Source organism: Pollicipes pollicipes, unplaced genomic scaffold (genome assembly GCF_011947565.3).
Source record: "Pollicipes pollicipes isolate AB1234 unplaced genomic scaffold, Ppol_2.1 Scaffold_3087;HRSCAF=3621_pilon_pilon_pilon, whole genome shotgun sequence".
NCBI classification, from domain to species: Eukaryota; Metazoa; Arthropoda; class Thecostraca; order Pollicipedomorpha; family Pollicipedidae; genus Pollicipes; species Pollicipes pollicipes.
The window spans coordinates 30,723,190-30,746,767 of NW_023596225.1; the positions used below are offsets into that span (position 1 = coordinate 30,723,190).

General features: G+C 51.6%; 2 protein-coding genes across 4 annotated transcripts; one reads left to right on the top strand and one right to left on the bottom strand.

Annotated features, from left to right (window-relative positions):
* Positions 1–1,900: 1,900 nt before the first annotated feature.
* LOC119090625 (serine/threonine-protein kinase Nek8) lies at positions 1,901–7,425 on the bottom strand. Of its 2 annotated transcripts, none has more exons than XR_005093272.1 (2): positions 7,392–7,425; positions 1,901–2,237 (listed from the first exon to the last, which is right to left on the bottom strand). XR_005093272.1 is itself a non-coding variant. In XM_037213466.1 (2 exons), the coding sequence occupies exon 2, from the start codon at positions 5,870–5,872 to the stop codon at positions 5,078–5,080; it is 795 nt and encodes a 264-aa protein (XP_037069361.1). In that variant the 5' UTR covers positions 5,873–5,886; positions 7,392–7,408; the 3' UTR covers positions 5,052–5,077. The 2 variants fall into 2 exon arrangements, 1 of the variants encoding a protein (XP_037069361.1); XM_037213466.1 differs by lacking the exon at positions 1,901–2,237 and adding an exon at positions 5,052–5,886 and having other exon boundaries at positions 7,392–7,408.
* Positions 7,426–7,739: 314 nt separating this feature from the next.
* On the top strand, positions 7,740–15,628 carry LOC119089623 (protein FRA10AC1). 2 transcript variants are annotated; one of them, XM_037212403.1, is made up of 2 exons: positions 7,740–7,816; positions 14,412–15,628. In XM_037212403.1, the coding sequence occupies exon 2, from the start codon at positions 14,449–14,451 to the stop codon at positions 15,358–15,360; it is 912 nt and encodes a 303-aa protein (XP_037068298.1). In that variant the 5' UTR covers positions 7,740–7,816; positions 14,412–14,448; the 3' UTR covers positions 15,361–15,628. The 2 variants fall into 2 exon arrangements, with proteins under 2 accessions (XP_037068298.1, XP_037068297.1); XM_037212402.1 differs by having other exon boundaries at positions 7,740–7,812.
* Positions 15,629–23,578: the final 7,950 nt, after the last annotated feature.

Consider the following 23,578-nt stretch of genomic DNA (forward strand, 5'->3'; position numbering starts at 1 on the left):
GATTTATTACTTACTTCAACACCCTGCAACAGCTCTTGCTATGCCTCACAACGCTGGCTTTTAAAAAAGCTGGCCCGGTTCTCGCAGTACGCGGCTAAAACCACCAGCATGAGGCATCTGCTGATGGCTGAAAAATGATGTCACCAATCGCATGAGCGTTGTTAAAAGCTTAATTACTTATCATCATCGGTAAACCCACAGGAATGACTTGTCACGGTGCCAAACCAGAAATGCATAGCAACACGACTACGTCAGTCACAACTACGCCGACCGTAGAGCCGTAGGCGATGGTAAGGATACCACCGTCACTTGGCGATCCCATTTTCCTAACCACGTCTGCTCTCCCGGCACGCAACACGTACACTAGCATCAGCCGAAAGCACGCGGGAAAACAGCACATCGCAGCCCCTGCTTGCATCTCCCTGAGTTCCGCTAGCAGCCCCATCCGTCGTCCCCGCCCATCACTTCAGTCGCCCCTGCGCTCCTTGGGCACAATGAGACCCCGCATCATATCGAAGCTGTTTCCGTCGGGCGAGACGGCCAGCTCGGCGCCGTCGGCGTCGGTCCGCACCAGCAGGAAGCCGTACAGGTCGAGGCCGCAGACGCGCGCGGCTCGCGGCTCCCCGGCCGTCCACACCGTCACCGGCTGGTCGTCGTGCAGCCAGTGGCAGCGGTAGAGTCGGCTCAGCTCGGCCGTCTCCAGCTCCAGCAGCCGCTCCATCTGGCTCAGCGTGCGCGCTACCAGGAGCTCGCGCGCCAGTGGCGCCGCCAGGCGGCCGTTGAGGCAGACGGTGGGCGCGGCGTTGTCCAGGTTGACGCCGACACCGAGCCGGCAGGTGGCGCGTGTGCCCTGCACGCCCACCTCGGCCAGCACGCCGCCCACCTTATGCTGGCCGTCCCAGTAGAGGTCGTTAGGCCACTTGAGCCGCAGACGTCGGTCGTCGACAGCCAGCGTCACGGCCAGCGCGACGACGTGCTGCAGCCAGCTGAGCCGGCCGCCCAGCGGCGCACCCAGCTCCACCAGCAGCCGCACGGCCAGCATGCAGCAGCCGGCCGGGCTGAGCCAGGCGTTACCGGCGCGGCCGCGGCCGCGGGTCTGCCGGTCACAGACGGCAGCGGCGCCGTGCACCAGCCGGCCGTCACGTAGCACATCCAGCAGCGAGGTGACGGCCGGCGCGTACAGCAGGCAGCGGCCCAGCTCGCGAGTCTTCAGCTCGCGCAGGTACGCCTCCACGTCGAACTGCGCCGGCGGCGGTGGCGCGGCCAGCAGTGGCAGCAGATCGGCTGCGGCCACCGCCTCCGCCGGCGAGGACACCAGCCGGAGCGCAGGCCGCTCCGAGCCGCTGGTTCCCTCCGCCAGGAGCGCCACCGTCGCCGCATCCGCCACCACGTGGCCGGCGCAGTACCGGACCTCCGGCTCCGGCACCGTGTCGCACCGCACGCCCAGCTCGGTCCGCAGCAGCGTTCGCAGCAGCGCCATCTGCGGCGGTGAAGCCGGGCGCCAGCGCAGCTGCGAGAGGAGCACGGTACCGCCGCCAGCGGCGCCGGCCCAGCGTAGCAGCGCCGGCGGTGACTCGGCTGCGCCGGCTGCCGTCCGCACCACCGCCGGCGAGCGGAGAGCAGCGCAGGTCTCGGCCGCGGCGCTCAGGCGGCGCACAGTGGCGCTGAACTCACACTGCACGCACGCCTGGTCCTGGTACGAGACCGTTACCGGAGTACGAGGGCCCGGCTCAGGCTCCGGGGTCAGGAGCCCTAGCGTCAGGCTGGAGGCCAGAGAAAGCACCAGACCGCCACCTCTCGTGAAACGTTCCACTTCGTCCACCACCTTGGCACTCAGCTCGCCGGAGACGACGACCAGGGAAGCGTTGTCGATCCAGACCGGTGGCGCCGCCAGTGGTAGATCGTACACGGTGTAGTGCGTGGTACCGACGAGAGATGACACTAGCTGCCGGAGCTGGTCTTGCGAGGCCTTGTCGCCGTGGTGGACCAAGACGTTTGGTGGCTTTGAGGGCGTGGCCATAATCTTAGAGGCCTTAGAAAATTGAGGGAACCCAGCTCTTCTCCTCAATTCTTTTAGTGCATGCCTTCTTGAAAGTACAAACATGGAGACTCCCGAGCTCTTGTGATCTTGTGGACCCGGGCTCTCTGGTCGATTGTGGTCTTTTGAGCTCGTGTGATTTAACGATATCACACTTCTCTTGAAATACTGGAACCCACTTAAGACTGGGCTTCCCGACCTGGAAAAGTTAATGAGTGTGACACATCAGTAGTAAGGCAAACACCTTGACCACTGTTGATGGTATCGTGGCATTGCATTGCCTGAAGCTTTTGCAGAAATGTGCCATTCATAAAACGACCTTCATCTGAGCATTCTGACAACAACATCAAACCATGAAGGTGCATGTTTATCCCTATATCATTCCTAAGAATATGGTGGACCTCCTGCAATTTGCGGCCTCCTACCAGTCACAGGGACGAGAGCAGAATCTGGATGCAGAACAGCCATGCAGCGAAATTGTTGAGCTTAGACGGCTTAGAAATGTCCGGAGGGCAACCGAACTTGCCGAGGACAAGGTCGCCACGAGATTTATGTCTTCCCTATGAATGTGTTCCTCATGATAGCGGCGTTACGAGTCCCGTCAGAATCGCATGCAAGATTTCGCAACGGGGATACAAAACCAAAAAATGACAAAGAATAAATTTGTTGAAACCACAACCGCAATAACTTTCTCCAATGGAGTACGATAACGTAGCACGTTTTGGGTCCCATCGCATTGACGTGTGCATATTGTATTTATTGTCTAAATTTATTAAAAGGCATAATACTGCGAGTACCAAATTGATTGGGGGGGGGGGGGGGGTACATGATCTCGTTGCCCTCCCGCCGCTCGAGCATGCCAGGAGACAAGGGTTCCGAGGATATCGTGTTTTTATGCTCTTTTTGCCTCCAACGTTGGCAAACAACGGCACAATGAAATAGTTCGCAAGAGTTGAGCTGAGGTGCCCCTCCGTTCTGTGGCTGGCCCACGTCTATGCAGTGTGAAAAGAAATGAATATTGCATGTGCCCGATGTCTTAATATGCACGTGACGCCAGCTATTCACTGTTTTACTCTTCATCTGAGTTTCAACCTTCATAGAATGCAGAACTTCGACAGGATTCTTGAACCAATTCAGAAAATAAATGTTTATTGACACTCCATCGAATGCAATTCATAAAAACCTTCTCGTAAACATTCAACCCACACAACCACCTAAATGGTCTACAGATTGCATTGCAAATATGAGATCATAACATCCAAAGGACATAAGGAATATGAACCTCAGGAATGAGTACTTTGAGTATCACTGCACGTCAACTCCCTAGCGCGCGAGATATATCGATTACACTGCATCGCCGATGATATTAGGCAAGCGCACATATCACAGAGTTCATTTGAGATCAAGGTAGCGTTTATCACGTATCATGGGACGCACGGTCGGGACAGAATAAAAATAATCGAGGCTCAATGCACCAGACCAAATGGTCTTCACCTCACTCCATGATCATAAACAATTCCCGCCGCCAATGTTCCAACCAAGTGTTAAGCGCTTTCAGTGTTGCAACACACCACAAACAAAAAAAAACAAAGAAACAAAACCCCATTCACGAAATACGAGACGCAGCGCATGGTTTAAGTTTGTAACTTCTCGGAGTCCTTATGCAACTCCAACTGGTATCTAAACGCTGCAACCACGTCCCACGAGCTTGGGGGAAATATGCGTGCAAACGGCTTAAAGCTATGAGTAAGGTAAGGCACTCCATGGTCCAACAACCCACTTGCAAAAGCAAACGAACCGAATGTTTTGGTGACAAACCTGGTTGCTTACCCGCCAGCTGGCATGATGGCACAGCATACTAGCCAAACCACTGCGAGAGACCGATACTGACTCATTGATATTTACGGGACGTCTAAAGGGCACACAAACCAAACCACCCCAGCCCGGAGGCGCTCGGCGGCGGCCGGTCACTGGCAGAGCATGAGGAGGCCGCCGGCGCCGAGCCGCGGCCGGCCGGCGGCGGGCGGCTCCAGCCGCACCGGCTGCTTCGCGGCCCCCTCAGCGACGGCGTGCAGCGAGCCGTCGGCGCACAGCGCCAGCACGGCGCCCTCGCCGCCGCTGATGGCGATGGCGGCGGCCGGCAGCGGCGTGCGCGTGATGCCGCCCGCCTGGCCGCCCAGCCAGAGCAGGCCACCGCCGGTCGCGAGCAGGGCGGTGCGCGCGCCGCACGCCACGGCATCCGTCACCGACTGCGGCAGCGCGACGGCCGCCAGCCGGAGGCGGCGCTCGCCGGGCCGGCCGGCCGTTTCGGCCGCGCCCTCAGCCGCACCCAGTCGGCCGGCCGCGTTCAGGCCACAGCTGAAGAGCCGCCCGTCGGCGGCCACCACCAGCGAGCAGCCGGCGCCGGCCGAGACGCGCGCCGCCGTCACGCCGGCCGGCAGCGGCAGCGTCTGCGGTTGACCCGCCGGCCGTCGGCCGCCGCTGCCCAGCTGCCCGTCCGCGTTGGCGCCCCAGGCGAACACGGCGCCGGCGGCGGTGCGCGCCAGCACGTGGTCCGCGCCGCAGCTCAGCTGCGCCACCTCGTGGCCCAGCAGCGACTGCACGATGCGCGGAGGGCCCCGGAGGACGCCGTCGCCAACTTCTGCCGTCAACACGATGCCACGCTGCGTCAACAAGGCGACAGTGGCGCCGCCGCACGCCACCTCCGTGAACTTGCCGCCGGCGGGCCGCTCGACCGGCTGCGGCGCGCCGCCGGCCGGGCGCCACACGGCCGCGTGACCGGCACCGGTGACCAAGACCACCGTCTGGCCGGCGCGCGCGGCGGCCAGCAGCCGGCGGCCGGCGCCGGCTGGCGGCTCCAGGTGGCGCAGCGCCAGCTCCGGTGTCAGCGCCCAGAGAGTGTCCTCGGGCGGCGGCGGCGGCGAGGTGGGCCTGCGCGCCGCCCACACGGCGCCCAGCGGGCCGCCGCGTGCGCCCAGCGTCTGCGAGGCGCACATGGAGAGCGGTCGCGTGCTGGCGTGCCAGGGGATCATGCCCAGGTCAGTGTAGAGCCGGCAGAAGTGCGGCGCCACGGCGGCGTGCGCGATGACCTGCGTGACAGTGGGTCCGCCGGGCCTGGTCAAGGCTGAGGATGGACGTGACCAGCCGCCGCAGACCGTCCGACACCTGCGCCGGCAGCGGCTGGTAGCCGCCGCGCAGGATTTTGAGCACCAGCGCGGCCAGCGTGGCCGCCTCGAAAGTGCGCCGCAGGCCGGCCATCTCGTGTAGCAGGCAGCCCAGCGCCCACACGTCCGACTTGCGGTTGTACGGCTTGCCCTCGCACAGCTCCGGCGATAGGTAGCACGGCGTGCCGACCACCGTCGTGGCCAGCGTCTTCGTCATGAGAATCTTGGAGATGCCGAAGTCGCCGACCTTGACTACCTGACGCTCGCGGTCGAGCAGCATGTTCTCCGACTTGAGGTCGCGGTGCAGGATGCTGAGGCTGTGGATGTGCTGCACGGCCATCAGCATCTGACTGAAGAAGTGCAGCACCTGCTCCTCCTCCATCAGCTGGTCCTGCCGGCTGAGCAGGTAGTCGCGGAGCGTGCCGCCAGGCGCGTATTCCATGACGATTACCAGCGACTTCTCCTGTGGATGGTTGGCCATGTACTCGATGATGTTGGGGTGGCTGAGCAGGCGCAGCACCTGGACCTCATTCATCGCCTGCTTGGTGTCCTCCTCTGGCATAGGGATCTTCTTGAGTATGACGAGCCGTCGGTCGGCCCGCCGGCGCACCAGATGGACCACGCCGAACGCGCCGCGGCCGATCTCGCGCAGCTCCTCATACTCCTCCATAGCCGGTGACCGGACTACAGCACGGGGACACAGAGCAAAGGCTCAGCATTGGCTGCTCTCCCAACAGAAGAGCTTGGAGAATGGACATGGACAGCTGAGCCACATATGGAGCATTGAGATGAGTGGGGCTCGGAAATCAAAAAGCAATGGATGCATTGCCAAGCATACTAATAAGATGATAATATATCCAGGAACTCAACCTTAAATCCTGGTTTGTTTTTGTATATCTGTCAGACACCCTTTAACTTCACAGCAAACAGGGTGAGAAAATGCAATAAACAGCAGCATAAATATGTATAAAACAGCCTAACAGTAACAAAAATTGTGTTCTGTCAGTTACTTAAGACAGAGAACAAACCAAATGTAATATGAGAGATAAAGTCTGTAGAGGCACTCTGCCACTAGCCAAATGGTGGGAGGAAAGGCAGCATGATAAGAATGTGACAAAAAAAACTCACAATATATCAAGCAAGAACTTGGAACCAAATCCTCCTCTTTAGGAAATTGCCTGTATGAAACTGTGTTGATGCCAATGTTCTGTGATCTAGTTATGTATCAATGATACATCAAATTGTTAGAGCTCACTTCTGAAATATTTTACATGCTGGTCAAAGTCAATAAAACCAAAAAACATATAAAACTGCATATTAATAAAAATGTAGATATGGCATGGAAGATGGACCTCTATTTCAGAACTGGATGTACATTTGAAAAACTAAATATGCTAAAAAACTATTCCCACAGCACTGGACACATACCTCACACTACTTGTGTGTAGGATCAAGCCCCATAATGTTAACTCAAGCCATCAAAATTGCACTGAATTCTCAACTTTTTCCATGAAACATGTTGCCACAGTATATTAGACTGAAATCTATGACTGGAAATTAATGGTGAACATGTAGTGCACACTGAGTTTTGAGTGCTAATCTTTAGGATTTACAGCACAAATCATATATACTCTGATACTGTAGCTGATACATCAGACATGTCCTGCCAGGCTTATGCCAACATGTTCATTATAACACATATTTTTGTGGTCTGGCTCATGGAGAAAGATGTAGTCAAATTAAGTTAGTAAAATAAAAAAGCACAAATATCAGCATTCTTTTCATTTCATCCCATCCTATGTCAATCATTTGCTGCTGTACATGGCAAAAGTAACACAGTATGACCACAAAACTGCCAAAGAAATAGAAATGATCTTTACGTCATATGCTCCACCCATCATGCACCTGCATGGACCCTCAATTGTGTTGGATGCCAAATCAGGGACACAGGACCACCCCAAAAGTGGCAGCAGGGGAGAGCCTCCGTTTATTCTTTTTTGTGCATCACCACGGCACCAATGTTCCATGACAAAGTCAGGCGGCCCACAGCACAATGGGCCACCGACGCCCTGAATTCAACACATTAGCATGCAACTTTGATATTCAGTTAAACATTTCAGGGTATGATACAGAAGGAAATGGCATGCTCATTGTTGGAAAACCTGAAAACCTCGTGAACAGGCTCCTACCTCCCACAAGACCGCCCGCCACTTGGCGATTGTTTACAAATCCAGAAATCCGCAAGTGCTGCAATATATTAGCAGCTGGTAAAACATAATTGCGTAGAGTAAAGTCTTGGCGCATTATATGCATTGCTGACCAAAGCAGAAGTGCTGAGTATGCAACAGAAATACGATAACACCATTTAATGTGAAATTAAAAATTCCAAATCTACCCATAGATCAAAAACTTTGTCATACGAAGCCTATCACTATCACGTATCCCGATTCTGCACTAACGTACCACATTTTCCTTCATAAGTTTGTTCCCTACCAGCTACCATATTACGCAAAGGCTGCGCAGTAACTACTGGCGCAGGGCGATATGAGGGGCAATGTCGAGGAGCGCGATCCTGTGGCAGCTTCTTCACGACTTTGTTTTCGTGTGGCGGTAGGTCAGTGGCTGAGAACAATGCACTGCGTCTGGTTATTCCCGTAAATGCCATCACAATCATGTCCAAAGCCGTGACCAACAATCCCTAGGCGAGACCCCTGACCAGCAGTGGGGCCCAACCCCCAAGATACACCGTGTTTACTATTTTTACCAAGATTAAGATAAAGTCAGATTGACTAAAACTACGCTGGCAAGGAAAGCAGCCTTGCTTGTAGTGTTAAATGGGCTATTGAGGCCTTACATGAACCATGAACTGCATTTCCTAGTGCCTACACCCTCAAATAAAAACACTCAATGTATGTCAAAATGGCTTTTTTTACTTGAGTACCTGTATTGCCGACGGTGGGGAGAGAGCTACGCTGGCTGCAGGGTTCCTGTACTGCCATGATGGAGAAATGCTGTTAGGTATCAACCGACGTAGTGACGTCACTGAAAATGGGTTTGCGTCGATCGGGGTTCTTTTGGGCCGACTGAAGGCTACAAGGCATTTGCTAGCGATATGATGTCACTGGTATTCGACTGGATATGTTCGTCACTGGTTGTGAGGCTTTAGGGCTCTTTTGGGTGCAATGAATGCCGTAAAGCATCACCTGACGATATGTCGTCGCTGGTATTCAATGAAACATCAGGCGCAACGGGCCTTATTCCATCTTTACCTTTCGTACCTGTCTGCTGCAAGCATTTGCGTGCCGAATAAAAGCTTGACCGAATCACCTGAATGTGTGACGTCACCAAGCATCACTTGATACGAGTGCACTTAGGCCCCACGGCCGCGGTGTATCATGTTCCGTGAAATATCACTGGGTATCGTGACGTCAGTGATATTCGACTAAATATTGGCCGCAACAGGTCAAGGTTCATTTTTAGCTTCGTACCTGTCTACTGCAAGCACTGGCGTGATGAATAAAAGCTACCAAATCACGTGAGTGTGTGACTTCACTGGTCATGCATTTTTATGGATCTTTGGGGGCCAACTGAGGGCCGTAAAGCATAACCTAATGATGTGATGTCACTGGCATTCGGCTGTGTGTGATGTCACTTGTGATCAGATTTTACGGCCTCTTTTGGGCCGACGAAAGGTCATACGACATTAACTGAAGATGTGCCGTCACTGGTATGCGAATACGATTCAGGCGGCCATGGCCATGCTCCATCTTTACCTTTGGTACCTGTCCATTGCAAGTATTTGAATGCTGAAGGAAGGGTCTGCCGAATGACCTGAGTGTGTAACGTCACTAACCATTAATTTGTATAGACTGTTTTGAACCCACTGTAAGCCAAACCACATCAGCTGACCATATGACGTCACCGGTTTTCGTCTAGGTGTCATGCGCAACAGGCCATGCTCTATCTTTGCCTTTCGTACCTGTTTACTGCAAGCATTCGCGTGCTATATCAAGGTGATGCTGAACCATCTGAGTGCGTGACGTCACTGGTCATGAGTTTATACAGGTTCACTTGGGCAGCCCAATGCAACAAAGCATCATATCCTGTAAAGCATCGCGGGATGATATGACGTCACTGGTATTCGACTCAACATCAGGCGCAACAGGCCATGTTCCATCTTTACCTTTTGTACCTGTCTACTGCAAGCATTCGCGTGTTATATCACGTCATTGGTTAAGAGTTCTTACGGGCTCTTTTCAACCCCCTATATGGTATAATGCTTCAGTTGACGATATGATGTCACTGGTGTTCGACTTCACATCAGGCACAACATGTCATGTTCCATCTTTGCCTTTCGCACCTGTTAAAGTATTGGCGAGCCTAATGATGGCTCTGCCGAATCACCTGAGTGCGTCATCATGAGTTTTTACAGGCTATTGTTGGCCGAGTGAAAGCCATTAGGCATCACCTAACGATATGTCGTCACTGGTAATCCGCTAAGTGTGTGACGCCATTGGTCATGAGTTTTCCCGCGCCTTTTTGGGCCGACTTGAGGCCATTAGGCATCAGGTAACGATATGAGGTCACTGGTATTCAATTAAGCATCAGATACAATATGTCATGTTTCATCTTTACCTTCCGCACCTATCTACTGCAAGTATTCGCGCGCCACATAAAGGCTCTGCCCAATCACCTGAGCGTGTGGTGTGACTGGTTATGAGTTTACGCGGGTTTACTCGGGCTGACTGAAGGACATCAAGCATCATCTGGCGATGTGGCGTCACTGGTATTCAACTTAACACCAGGCGCGACAGGCCATGTTCGTCTTTACCTTTCGTACCTGTCTATTGTAAGCATTGACATGCTTAAGGAAAGCTCTGTGAAATCTCCTGAGTGTGTAATGTCACTGGTCATGAGTTCTTTACGGGCCGCTTTTTTGTACCTATAGGGTACAAGACATCAGTTGACGATATGACATCACTGGTATTTGACTTAATCTCAGGCGCAACAGGCCATGTTCCATCTTTGCCTTTCGCACCTCTATACTGCAAGTATTCGCGCGCTACATAAAGGCTCTGCCGAATCACCTGAGCATGTGGTGTAACTGGTCATGAGTTTACGCGGGCTTACTCGGGCTGACTGAAGGACATCAAGCATCACCTGACCATATGACGTCACTGATATTCGGGCTGTGGCCCAGACTTATGGCCGCTAGGCGGCGCCCTTGATTATTATTTAGCTATCAGGGCATTCTGGACCGTAGCTGCTCAGGGGCGCGTCCTGTGGTGTCGGGCGGAATAGCTTTGCATATACGTCGGTTTGTGGGCTGGGATCACCTTTGTTTGTGTTAACGTTTGTTCAAAATTTTAGTCGCTGAAACAGCCCGTTGCGTTTGAAGTTGTTACTTAATGGTGCGCACAATGAAATTAGTGTGCTTAACTATGGTGCATCTCCCACCTCTGCTGCGGAACTCCGTAGCCGTAGGTGGCTAAGTGACCTCCTACGAACTGATGATCAGTGACGTCACATACTCAGGTGATTCGGCGGAGCCTTCATATAGCACGCGAATATTTGCAGCAGCCAGGTACGAAAGGCAAATATGGAGCATGACCTGCTGCGCCTGATGTTTAGTCGAGCACCAGTAACGTCATGTCGTCAGCTGATGCATTATAACCTAAAATGGGTTCAAAGGAGCCCGTAAAAAACTCGTGACCAGTGACGTCACACACTCAGGAGATTCGACGGAGCCTTCATTCAGCACGTCAATACCTTTAATAAACAAGTACAAAAGGTAAAGAAAGTACGTGGCATGTTGGACCTGATGTTAAGTCGAATAACAGTGACGACATATCATCCTGTGATGCTTCACGGGAGGTGTTGCTTTGTGGCCTTGGGCGGCCCAAGTGAATCCGTATGAACTCATGACCAGCGACGTCACCCACTCAGATGATTCGTCTGGAGTTTAGTCGATTACCAGTGACGTCATATCGTCAGCTGATGCTTGATGTCCGTCAGTCAGCCCGAGTAAACCTGCACAAACTCATGGCCAGTTACACCACACGCTCAGGCGAATCGACAGAGCCTTTTTGTAGCGCACGAATACTTGCAGTAGGCAGGTGCGAAAGGTAAAGATGAAACATGGCTTATTGCAACTGATGTTAATTCGAATACAAGTGACGCCATAACGTTATCTGATGCCTAATGACCTGAACTCGGCCAAAAAAGGCCCGTAAAAGCTCATGACCAGTGACGTCACACACTCAGTGGATTACCAGTGACGTCATTTCGTTAGCTGATGCCTTATGGCTTTCGCTCAGCCAAAAATAGTTGGTAAAAATTCATGACCAGTGACGTCGCACACTCAGGTGACTCGGCAGAGCCATCATTTAACGCACCAATACTTTACAGGTACGAAAGGCAAAGATGGAACATGACCTGTTACGCCTCATGTTAAGTCGAACACCATTGACATCATGTCGTCAACTGATGCATTTTTCCCTATAGAGGGTTCCAAGGAGCCAGAAAAAACTCATGACCAGTAACGTTACACACCCAGGAGACTCGACAGAGCCTTCATTCAGCACGTCAATACTTGTAATAGACGGGTACGAAAGGTAAAGATAGAACATGGCCTGTCGCGCCTGATGTTAAGTCGGACACCAGTGACGTCATATCATCAGCTGATGCATTATACCGTTTGGGGGTACAAAAGGTCCCGTAAAAAGCTCTTGACCAGTGACGTTACTTACTCAGGAGACTCGACAGAGCCTTCATTCAGCACGCCCATACTTCCAAGAGACAGGTACGAAAGGTAAAGATGGAACATGGCCTGTCGCGCCTGGAGTTTAGTCGAATACCAGTGACGTCATATCGTCAGCTGATGCTTGATGTCCTTCATTCAGCCAGAGCAAACCCGCGTTAACTCATAACTAGTTACACCACACGCTCAGGTAATTCGGCAGAGCCCCTGTGTCGCGCGAATACTTGCAGTAGATAGGTGCGAAAGGTACAGACGAAACATGGCTTAGATGGAGCATGGCCTGTTGTGCATGATGTCTAGTCGAAACCCAGTGACATCATATCGTCAGCTGATGCCTTGTGGCCTATAGTAGGCTCAAAAGAGTGTGCAAATTAATGGTCAGTGACGTACACACTCAGGTAATTTGGCAGAGCCTTCCACGGCAATGCTTGCAATGGACAGGTACCAAAGGTAAAGGTGGAACATGGTCTGTCGCGCCCGAAGTTCATTCGAATACCAGTGACGTCACATCTTCGGTCATTGCCGTATGACCTTTCGTCGGCCCAAAAGAGGCCGTAAAACCTCATGACCAGTGACATCACGCGCAGTCGAGTGCCAGCGACGTCACATCGTTAGCTGATGCTTTATGGTCTTTAGTTGGCCGCACAAAAAATCCGCCAATACTTGCAGCAGACATGTACGAAAGGTATAAATGGAGCATGACCTGTTGCCTGATGTTCAGCCAAATACCAGTGACGTCATATCGCCAGCTGATGCCTAACGGCATTTCGTCGGTCCTATAGGGCCCGTGGAAACCCACGGCCATTGACGTCTTACAGTCGTATAGCAGTGACGTCGCTAGCTGACACCTTGTGGTCTCCAGTTGGCCGAAAAGCACCGTTGGAACTCATGGCCAGTGATGTCACACACTCAGGTGGTTCGGCAGCTTTCATCCAGCACGCCAATGCTTGCAGTAGACAAGTACAAAGGTAAAAATGAAGCACGGCCTGTTGCGCCCAGTATTTATTCGAATACCAGTGACGTCACGCTATCCGGTGATACTTCGCGGACCACGACACACCGTGGTCGTGGGGCCTAAGTGCACTCGTATGAAGTGATGATTAGGGACGTCACACATTGGGGGTAATTCGGGTCAAACCTTTATGCGGCACGCAAATGCTTGCAGCAGACAGGTACGAAAAGTAAAGATGGAACGAGGCCGGCCGCGCCTGATGTTCAATCGAATACCAGTGACGACACATGGCCAGCTGATGCATTACGGGACCCAAAAGAGCCTTACACACTCACGACCAGTGACGTCACATACCCAGCCGAATACCAGTGACATCATATCACAAGCAAAAGCCTTATGGCCTTCAGTCGGCCCGAGAGAACCCCGATCCCGATCGATGCAAAATCATTTTCAGTGACGTCACAATGTTAGCTGATGCCTCACAGCTTTTGCCCCGCACGACAATACTCGAAACCCTGCAGCTAGCGTAGCTCTTCCCTCCGCCGGCCATACAGGTACCCAAGTAAAAAATTACCGTCAAAATTGTAGCCTGTCCGTAACATGCTTCACTTACTCACGTCTCTGTGGCACAGATGTTGCAGCAACATGACACTTGAGTTAAAACAAATTTGTCTGGATAATTTTGTGCATTTAATGATATATACCTGTGATCCTTCTGTGCATATGTATCCATGATCTGTAGACCTACCTGAATGTATCCCTGATGTGTTGTGGATGTGTCCCGAACATGGCATCAACATTATGAATGCTCTCCTGTCAGTGGTGTAGGACTATCTCATGTTTTTCATATCACTGCTTTCCCAGTACCAAGTTTTTGCAGTCACAGACACAGACACAGAAGTTGTCTAAAGCCTGGCCTTCTGATTCTGAAACTTATACTGCCATATGACCTTGTCATATGCTGTTTATTACTGTGTTTGTTTTACTGACAAATAAGTCATGTAGATTTGGCATGTCTGTGGGAAATGACTGGATGCAAAGCTAAATGTTGACAAATTTTGAAAAATGTTCTGTTTCTGGTATGGTGCATGTGTCCCTGAGCAGAAACCAGAAACAGGAACTGGATAACTGATTCAAGGCTTCTTCGAAGCTGGATCAAACATCCCTTCTCTCAGTCCTCATGCCTTTTGTGTTTCCTGGACATTTGGTACTTGTAACTCTCATGATTTTGTTCAACTCATGACAATGTTTCCATGGCTTGGTGCATGGTGCCAGGTTAGAAGCTGTAGTTCTCCAAGATGTGTTGTAAAAGCGAGTCAATGTGCGTCACTCCCAATATTTTTGTCATGTTTGTTGCATACAATTTCTGGCATCCTGTCCTTCATAGAATATCCTATTTAGCCATCATGAATACCTTTGCAATATACTCTAGGCTGATAACTTATTTTTACATTATTTGATATGATGATATCCAAACAGGATGTTTTATTTTCTCAGGCTGATGTGAGCATGAGCTGACAATCAAACCACGATTATGTCCAACGAGTATGAGTCAGCGTTCGAGGGGGACAGCGAGGTGGAGGAGCGGCGTCGGCGTCGCAACGACCTGCGCTACAAATCGCGGCCGGCTCCTGAAAGCAAGGCTGACGCGGCGTTCTTCTCGTCCGAGCGGGCCCGGCATGAGGGCCGCGTGCGCCGGCTGCACTACCTCGCGCTGAACGCCTACGACCGGCACAAGGAGCTCATCAACAACTACCACCTGTACTACCCGGGCTCCACAGCGCTGCTGCAGCGCGACGCCAGCCGAGACCGCACCGACCACGACGTCATCCGCGAGCACCACCGCTTCGTGTGGGAGCCCGACGACCCGACTGACTCCTGGGAGAGGAGGCTGGCCAAACGCTACCACGACAAGCTGTTCCGCGAGTACTGCATCTGCGATCTCACGTACTACAAGCTGAACAAGGTGGCCATGCGCTGGCGCGTCGAGAAGGAGGTGGTGGCCGGGAAGGGCCAGTTTTCGTGCGGCAGCAAACACTGCGATGCCAGGGAGGCGCTGCAGTCATGGGAGGTGAATTTCTCGTACGCCGAACACGGCGAGCAGAAAAACTGCTTGGTGAAGCTGCGTTTGTGCCCCGACTGCTCACGAAAGCTTAACTATCACAAGCAAAAACGGAAAGCAAAGGCGCCGAAGACGAAGAAGCGGGCGAAAAAATCTAGAAAGGACGACACGAAGGGTAAAAGCGTGCCTGATAGTGCTGCTGTTGAGACCGTGAGTGGTGATGGAGCCGCGGCCGCACCTTCGGCCAGTGTTCCCAGCGATACAACTTCCAAGGGGTCCGCAGCAGTCAGTGCGGACGATATTTGGAAGCAACCTGCGGTGGTTGACGAGGAAAAGTCTAGAGAGGAAGAATTCGATGAATTTCTCTCAGAGCTATTCTTGTGACTCGACGGGAACTGGCAACTTTGAGAGGTGCGTTTTAGCACTTTGGTTGCTATTTGGTTGCTAAACTGGCATTGTTTTGTTGGATACTGTTCCCTGGTGTATCAATGTTTCCAACAATTAAGGTGCGCTGTGTTATTGCGGCATGCGTAACAATTATATGGTACTGTTTTTTGTTGTTTTTTATACAAAACTCGCGCTGTTTAGAGCGTTGTCTCTGACAACAGGTGACAGAAGTGTTACTATAATAACCCAGTGATTCATAAACTTCTCTGCGTGCATAGACGATTTTGTTGGGACCCGGCTGCTTGGACCAGCACAAGACTTAGTCGATCACCCGGGCGATGTTTGCGATACAGAGTGGCATCACCTAACGGGCCGTCGAAGTACCGATAGCTCTTCTGTCCCTGCAGTACTGCACAACTCTCGGGTCAGTGAACTCCGGGGCGAAGAATAGAGAGAGATAGAGAGAGAGAGGAGAGAGATAGAGAGAGAGAGAGAAGAGATAGAGAGAGAAAGAGAGAGAGGAGAGAAGAGAGAGAGAGAGAGATGAACGAGAGAGAGAGACGAGAGAGAGAGAGAGAGAGAGAGAGAGAGAGAGAGAGAGAGAGAGAGAGAGAGGAGAGAGAGAGAGAGAGAGAGAGAGATAGAGAGAGAGTAGAGAGAGACGAGAGAGAGAGAGAGAGAGGGAAGAGGAGAGAGAGCAGAGAGAGAGGAGAGAGAGAGAGAGAGAGGAGAGAGAGAGAGAGAGAGAGAGAGAGAGAGAGAGAGAGAGAGAGAGAGAGAGAGAGAGAGAGAGAGAGAGAGAGAGAGAGAGAGAGAGAGAGAGAGAGAGAGAGAGAGAGAGAGATAGAGAGAGAGAGAGAGAGAGAGAGGAGAGAGAGAGAGAGGAGAGAGAGAGAGAGAGAGCGAGAGAGAGAGATAGAGAGAGAGAGAGAGAGAGAGAGAGAGAGAGAGAGAGAGAGTCACCCATCTCGTTCATGTGCGTTACTCAGGATCGGATGTAGGTTGAACACAAAATAGGGGACGAGAGTTCTCCGTCTTTTACCGTGCGCAGTGCAGCTGGATGTGTACCAGAGCAACGTAAGCAGCTGTCACTCCTTGTTTGTGATCTGACGTGGGCTGAGACTGGCCACGCTTGGGTTGCGCGCGGGCGCGTGGCACTGGTGAGTTGCGCGCGTCGAGCAGAGCCCTCCGCCGGCGGATGGCCGTTTTGTACCGCCAGGGGACGGCGTTACAAGGTTATGTGGAAGCCGCTAAGATCATCAAACAGATTGGCGCTGAAAAGTGGCGGTTTAGTGGATTTCTCACAATGAGTGAATACATTGAAAAAGTGCACGCCATAGATTTTATGTCTAGACGTTGATGCGACCCTGCGTAAGACATATTTGGTGGTTAGAATTTTGTCTGCTACTCCAATGTTAATGTTAACCTGGGGCCAAAGGTTATCCTACCCTCGTCGGGCAGTCGATCTGAATGGGGAATGCCCACAGCCCGATTCAATCGGTGAAATATTTGCAGAAGGCCCACAATGTGCGGCGGCAATGGCCTCGGCACTGTAGTGGCCTCTATTTTGGTGCAGTGTCCCTGTTTTCTCTAAGCCAGTTGTGCAAGATGACACATTGGTGATCCAAATGAGTGCGTCGCCTTAATTGCAGGCTTATTCATTTCAGGCGTCGCGGCAGATCTGTGGAGTTAAACTTTTTTGTGTTTTGTTTTATTCCTGTGAACACGTTCCCGTTGTCCTCCAGCCGGATCATACAACTAGGGCGCATCAAGCAGATACCACAATAACTTTAACAATATACACACATTAACAATATAACCACAATAACCAACACTTCTATGGCCGAATGAGCTCATCATATCTCCTTCCCGCAGCCTTTTGCAATCTGCGCAAGAGCACTGTATCGCCAGACTGGTTGGCTGGTTCAGCTTACGCTCATGGTGTTCATACCGGGGTCACTTACGTCTGCCGCCAAATAATGACATTGCGATGGTACGCTGTACGCAGGTCCGCGCACAGGCGGTGACGTACGCCGCTATAAAGCCAGGTTTAAACACACGGGGTACATCGAGTTCAACTGACAGGCGGGGTTCATAGCTAAACGCAAGGAAGGAGGGACTGCTGCCCAACGCTTTGCGTACCTGCGCACGATAACCCAGCAACAACGCCGGCGCACATTCCATCTGTCATCCTTTACGTCTGTCATGAAGGTATTTCGGAAGCATGTGGAAGGTAGTAGTTATGCGCCCACAATGCCCTCCCCTCTCAGGGTGATCACTTGAAGTCTTCTTCCACTCGATGTCCATCGATTTGTCCACCGACCACCACCACATGTCCACCGACCCTAGTTATCACTTGGCGATGAAAGTTGGCGGCACAGCCGGAACGCACTCCGGGTGGCTGAAACGGGAAATTAGACCATCGACCCACATCGTGGCAACCGTAGTCGTGACGACTTCAGGACAATAAAAAAACGTCATGTTTGCGGAAAAAGTGGTCTTCGTTCCGACGACCATGACTAACCGATAACTCCTATGTTGCGTGGCGTCTCAGGAGAGCTGCAAATGTGGCCGTCAATATCGCACAAGGGCCAGGGAAAACGTTTCTGCTCTCAGCGGAAGGGAATTAAACAGAACAGGCTGCGCAGGTTTCCAACACGAAACACGTTTTGTGCTACGTGATACACGAAGTTGTACGTAGTCGCTGGTTATTATGGCGATGAAACTTGCAGTTAAGTGGCTTGAGAACAGCGTCATAACCGGGGATGTGAATACAAGTATGTTCCTTAAGTTCACGGATAAATGTGCAAGAACACCACGAGAAAGGGCCAAAACACGAGTACATAACTATATTTGGCTTAGCAAGCACGTCCAGCACCGAACTGCCATCTTTCGGCGATTTCAAGTGCTACATGTAAGTGCTCGGGTGGCTGTCTTGCACGGCGAATTTGACAGCACCTCAACGTCACAGAAACGTTGCATGGCGCAATCAAACAATGACGTATTGAGAAACATATTCACCGAATTGAGAATGTTTGTCATCTGGAGCAATCCTTTTATGTAAAAACATACCAATTGTTACAAGTGAGTGGATTTCATCACGAATGATGTTTACTTTGATATAATTCAATGTGGAACATTCCCTTCAAGTAAGCATTGCGTATGTGGGGGGGGGGGGGGAGGATTTAGGCACTCCGAAAGCATACAAAGTGACAGGCTCTGGATAGACGGCTTCACCTGTGCAGGCCTTGTTCTCCCTTTGGACCTCACTTTAATCTGCCTTTTTATATAATTACGAAACGCCCCTCCTTTTACCGGGAAAGAGGTCCTGTGGGTAAAACACTAGGGGCACGTCATGCTTCCCGGTCAAGAGCTGAACGGTGGTTTCGCCCCAGCCCGGGGTGCGTACTGCCTACCGGTTGCCTTTCTGGCAATACCGGGTCATGCCTGTGTGTACATTGGTCGCCTGCCTGGCACCGGAAGGGGCCATTTGACCCGGAACTTTGGAGCCAGATCGATGTATGGATCCTCATTGACGCAAAGCACATCCCTTATCCACACGGGTGTCCAATAATTAGCGCACAGACTCAAGTTCAGCGTAACAGGCCTCTCGCTGGAAAATGCTGAGGAGTTCCCCATTTTGCAACGGAACCCTTGACTGACACATGGTCTTCCATCGTCTCTAACAACGCCAGATTAAACTCGACAACTATGCTTTCATTGGTCTTGATTGCCGCATGACCTACAGAATGGCAGGATTTGAATGACATTATGATGGCGTCGTGGAGGCCTGGCTGTCCTTGAAACAGTTTTTTTCCGAAAAAGTCCACAAATTGTCGCGGGCGTAAAGTTCAGAAACTAGAACGGTTCAAGTCTTGAGAAATGCATGGCTGTTGGCTGCAAAGAATGATACTCAAGATAGCTCTTTAAGTTCAAGACCCCACAAAATGTGGAACTCTCCCTCAAATGCCGTCTTTTGGCGATAAATACGACCCACAGCCATTTACACCACATACGACACCAGCCACCCACCCGACACACAGCCATTCTTACCTTCCGATCACGCACTTCGTGGAGGGTCCCTCTGCGGGCCTCCTCGAACACTGCCCCCGGGCCGATTCTGGGCTTCCTGCCATACATGACCCTTGTTATGCACCGGTCCCCAGATCGACACAGAGGACATTCATTGTTTCAGGGGCCCCGATCGATACAAATCGCGGGCCCCGGCGCGTCCCTGCTTGGGAAGTGGGCGCTGTTCAGACCTGGTGCTGGAGTGATCTGGTGGCGAATTCGTGACGTGCCACGGTCGTTAAGCGTTCACCGCAGGGGTGTAGTTTACCAAAATAGGCTAGTAAGGCGTAGCAGGGGAACCATAGTTTTAAAGACACTAAACAAAGGTTTCTTCGGACTTGAACCTCTTTCCGCTCAACTGGATGGAGCTGGATTTCCACTCAAATGAACAGGAGACTGCAACACTAATTCAATGCGTTTCCTCAATCTACCTCGGGGGGGATGTTGCCGTGGGGCCTCATCACCATTTTGTTCGGCATCCATCGCCGAAATAATGTTCCAGTAATCGACGCAGGGTCGATGTCATGTGGCTCAGGCGTTGCCAGACGTGTACGGCTTTAAGAGTGAGGGCGGTAAGTTGATGTGCGCGATAAAGACCGCCACGGAAACCGCTGGCCGGCAGCCGTAGGGCGGGCCCCCGACTGCAAGTGGCAGCGCAGGCGGGGGCACAGGAACTAAACGTGTCCCCTTAGACCCCTCGGAACCTACGATTAAGGGCCCAATTTGGGGGTTCGAAGGGACCGAAAGGCCGGCCGGAGGTCGCATTCAGGGCCCCCGGTCCGCACGGCCGGGCAACCCAACGCTAGCCAGAGGGCACTGTGTGTTCATCAGTGGCCCCGTGAGTCGATAAGGGGCTATATGTCGGCCAGACTTCACCAGTAACGCAAAACCGCTCCCGTAATGGCACGGGCCTTATGGCTCGTTTTCCAGGCAGGAATGAAACCGGAGCCAGCAATTCACATTGGTTGGGGCTCCAGGATCTGTCTTAGCCCCACAGCCGCTAACGGCCGGTCCCCTCGGAACCTGATTAAAGGCCCGATTTGACTGCCCGAAGAACACAAAAGGCCAGGTGTATGTCCCATTCAGGGGCCCGGCCCACAGGCCCAGGCACTTCAATGCCAGCCAGGGGGTCCTGTGCGCTGATCACAGGCCCACTAAGTTGATAAGGGCCTATATTTCAGTCAGGCACCATCAGTAACGCCCAGTTGGCTCCGTGGCGGCATGGGCCTAAGCGCCCATTTCCCAAGCAAGGACAAAGCCGAGGCCAGTGATTTACATTGCTCGGGGCCCCACAGCGCCTAACAGGGGCTTGTGTTGTCAAAGGGATCAAGTTGACCAGAAGCAGTGTTCGAGGAGGCCCGAGGAGCCTACGGGGCCCACCGGGCCCGACGATCATGGACGCGATTGGAGGGTCTAAGGGCATAAAAGGTTCGTCAAAGTTTCATTCAGGGGTCCCGACCTGCGAAGAAGGACCGTCATTTAACGGTCAAAGGACCCTTTGCGCCGATCGAGGAAACCTTAAGTCGATATGGGCCTATATATCGGTCAGGCACCACCATACCACACAGTCGGTACCGTGACGGTATGGGCCTAACGACCCACTTCCAATAAGCTGTAAAGCCGGGGCCAGCGATTCACACTGATCGGGGGCCTTGTATCTGCCAGGGACCCACAGCGTTTAACAGAGGGCCCTGTGCTCGCAAAGGCCCCGAGCCGACCAAGGGAAGTGTTCGCTAAGGCCCGAAGAGGGGCCCGGGCGGCCCCCCGGAACCGACGATCAAAAGCCCGGCTGGAGAGCATAACAGCACGAAGGACTGGCTGTGGGTCACATCAAGAATCGTGACCCGTAGGGTCGTGACCTGCAATATCAGCACAGATCCTCTTGCACCATTTGAGGAGCTCCTGAGACAATGCAGGTGTATATGAAAGGGATATAGGCCAATGTAGCTTTCATCGGTGTGATCAGCGGTGCAAACCTTTTTGGAATTGTTTAAAGCGAAAATGCAGCACTCTAGCCTTCGCAGGTCATCGACAGAAACAACATGGGTTATAGTCTCTTAGCCAAAGCTTACGTTCAGGCTGACGTAGTACCTGACCGTCTGCAAGTCTGAAACAAGATTTGTGGAGGAACATGAATATACTATGAAACGTCCGCTTGTCTGAAAAATAAAGGACGATAATCGCACACGACAAAGAATATGTACAAATTCATCTCGGACGGGAAAATCAATTGAAAGGTGCGTATGTTGCCAGGACGACGGAAGGTTTGTGAGTGCCATGGCACACCACTTCCTGGGAATATTGAGCATTAGCCTTATGAAAATGGATGGCAAGAATCGGTTCCAAAATGGCTGTGGGTACCTTCACTGTCTAAAAGGTTCCTCCTTCTATGTTTCGGGTGTCAGCGCCAGTCCTTTTATCACATTTTCAGCCACGCTCTTCACTTTACTTTCCGACCGACTGCTACGAAATCTCCAATTTCAATGCATGACATAACTTTGCTGCGTTTAGAAAACTGCTGCAAGATCTTCCAAACGATTCCTGAACAAAACGCTATCGAGAAGAATTCATTCCGAGTTAACGCTGATAGGCAAAAGCGGACCCTTTATGTTTCGGCCGAGGACACCATCTTCTCATGCAATTGCCGTTAAGACACCTAATATATCCGAGAGAGAGAGAGAGAGAGAGAGAGAGAGAGAGAGAGAGAGAGAGAGAGAGAGAGAGAGAGAGAGAGAGAGAGAGAGAGAGAGAGAGATATATATATATATATATATATATATATATATATATATATATATATACCGATAGACATAATAGACGCCTTTTTTGGGCAAAAACGCAATGAGGTCACTGACATAATTGACCATGATAAGGTTAAGGTGACAAAATACCTACAAGATTGCTCCTATTTGCCATTCCAATGAGCGTCAGGGATTGCGCCAGGCGGGGTTTTTGAAAACAAAAAGCTGACTTGGGCAATTGTAGGCCGGTGACCTACTCTGATCTTCAGCATGTCCATGGAACATGTCTGTTGCGATCCCTGTCATTAGGTGAATTCAAATTGACGACCAGAAACTATCTCACAAACCAAGCCTTTGAGTAAAAAAACAGCCAATTTTTCACCTTGTTCTGACCTTTAAACTTGACCCTACATCAATGGGACTGGTTGTAATCCCAAACTCAACTGATTTGTTGCCTAAGAAACTATCTCAGATGTGTATGGTTTCTTCTAACACTCAATTGCTGCAACACATTGAACGTCCCTAGACACTGCCTGTCATAGCTCAGCGACCTTACAGGGTTCATCTGTTTTTCATATTGAAAGAGCCGCTTCTGGGCTCTTTACAGCAATGCGAAGTTTAGCGCGGCTACGCCACGCAGTTCAAAAATCATTCTAAAAAACCTTCGGGGCCATATCTGATATACCATATATATGTATATATATATATATATATATATATATATATATATATATGCATAGTTATCACTGGATATGCTAGATATCTATTTTATCATTCCTTTGTAGCGATATCTATTCTATAGAAATCAGTTCAATCATTTGACCCCCACCCCAACACATTAAAATACTTCTTCCCACCGAGGCCCACCACGGCTAGTAGGCACAAATCCACCGTGAACGTTCAGGCCCATGCAGTACCTAACCGTCTGCGTGCATAAAAGAACCTTCTGTATCCCGCTATATGCGTTCGCCACCACGCAACATGTGCTTATGTGAAAAATACAGTATATTTATTACCGAGCACATACCAAATAAAATAACACAGACGAAAACTTGCGGCAAAATTTTTCTTTCGGCTGGCAGCGCCAGTTGGCAGCGCGCTTCGCATGACGCCTTGCCAAGCAGACGCACGGGGAGAGTGCTCGGCGGGATCCGTCTGCTTTACAGCGGGTACTGCTTGTTGCTATCCTGCATGCTACGAACCAGCTCTCGGAACTCCTGTTGATAAGGAAATGATAGCGATGTTACCATTAATTTAGCGCTAAAGGTAGCATTCAACTTCACTGGGCACTTTCTTAACTCACCCAATGCAGATGGGCGCGATTGCATACGGGCGCATGCACGGTTGAGGTAGTTACGTCAGATGCAGAATCGGCTATGCAAACTAATTAAGCCCCAACAGCA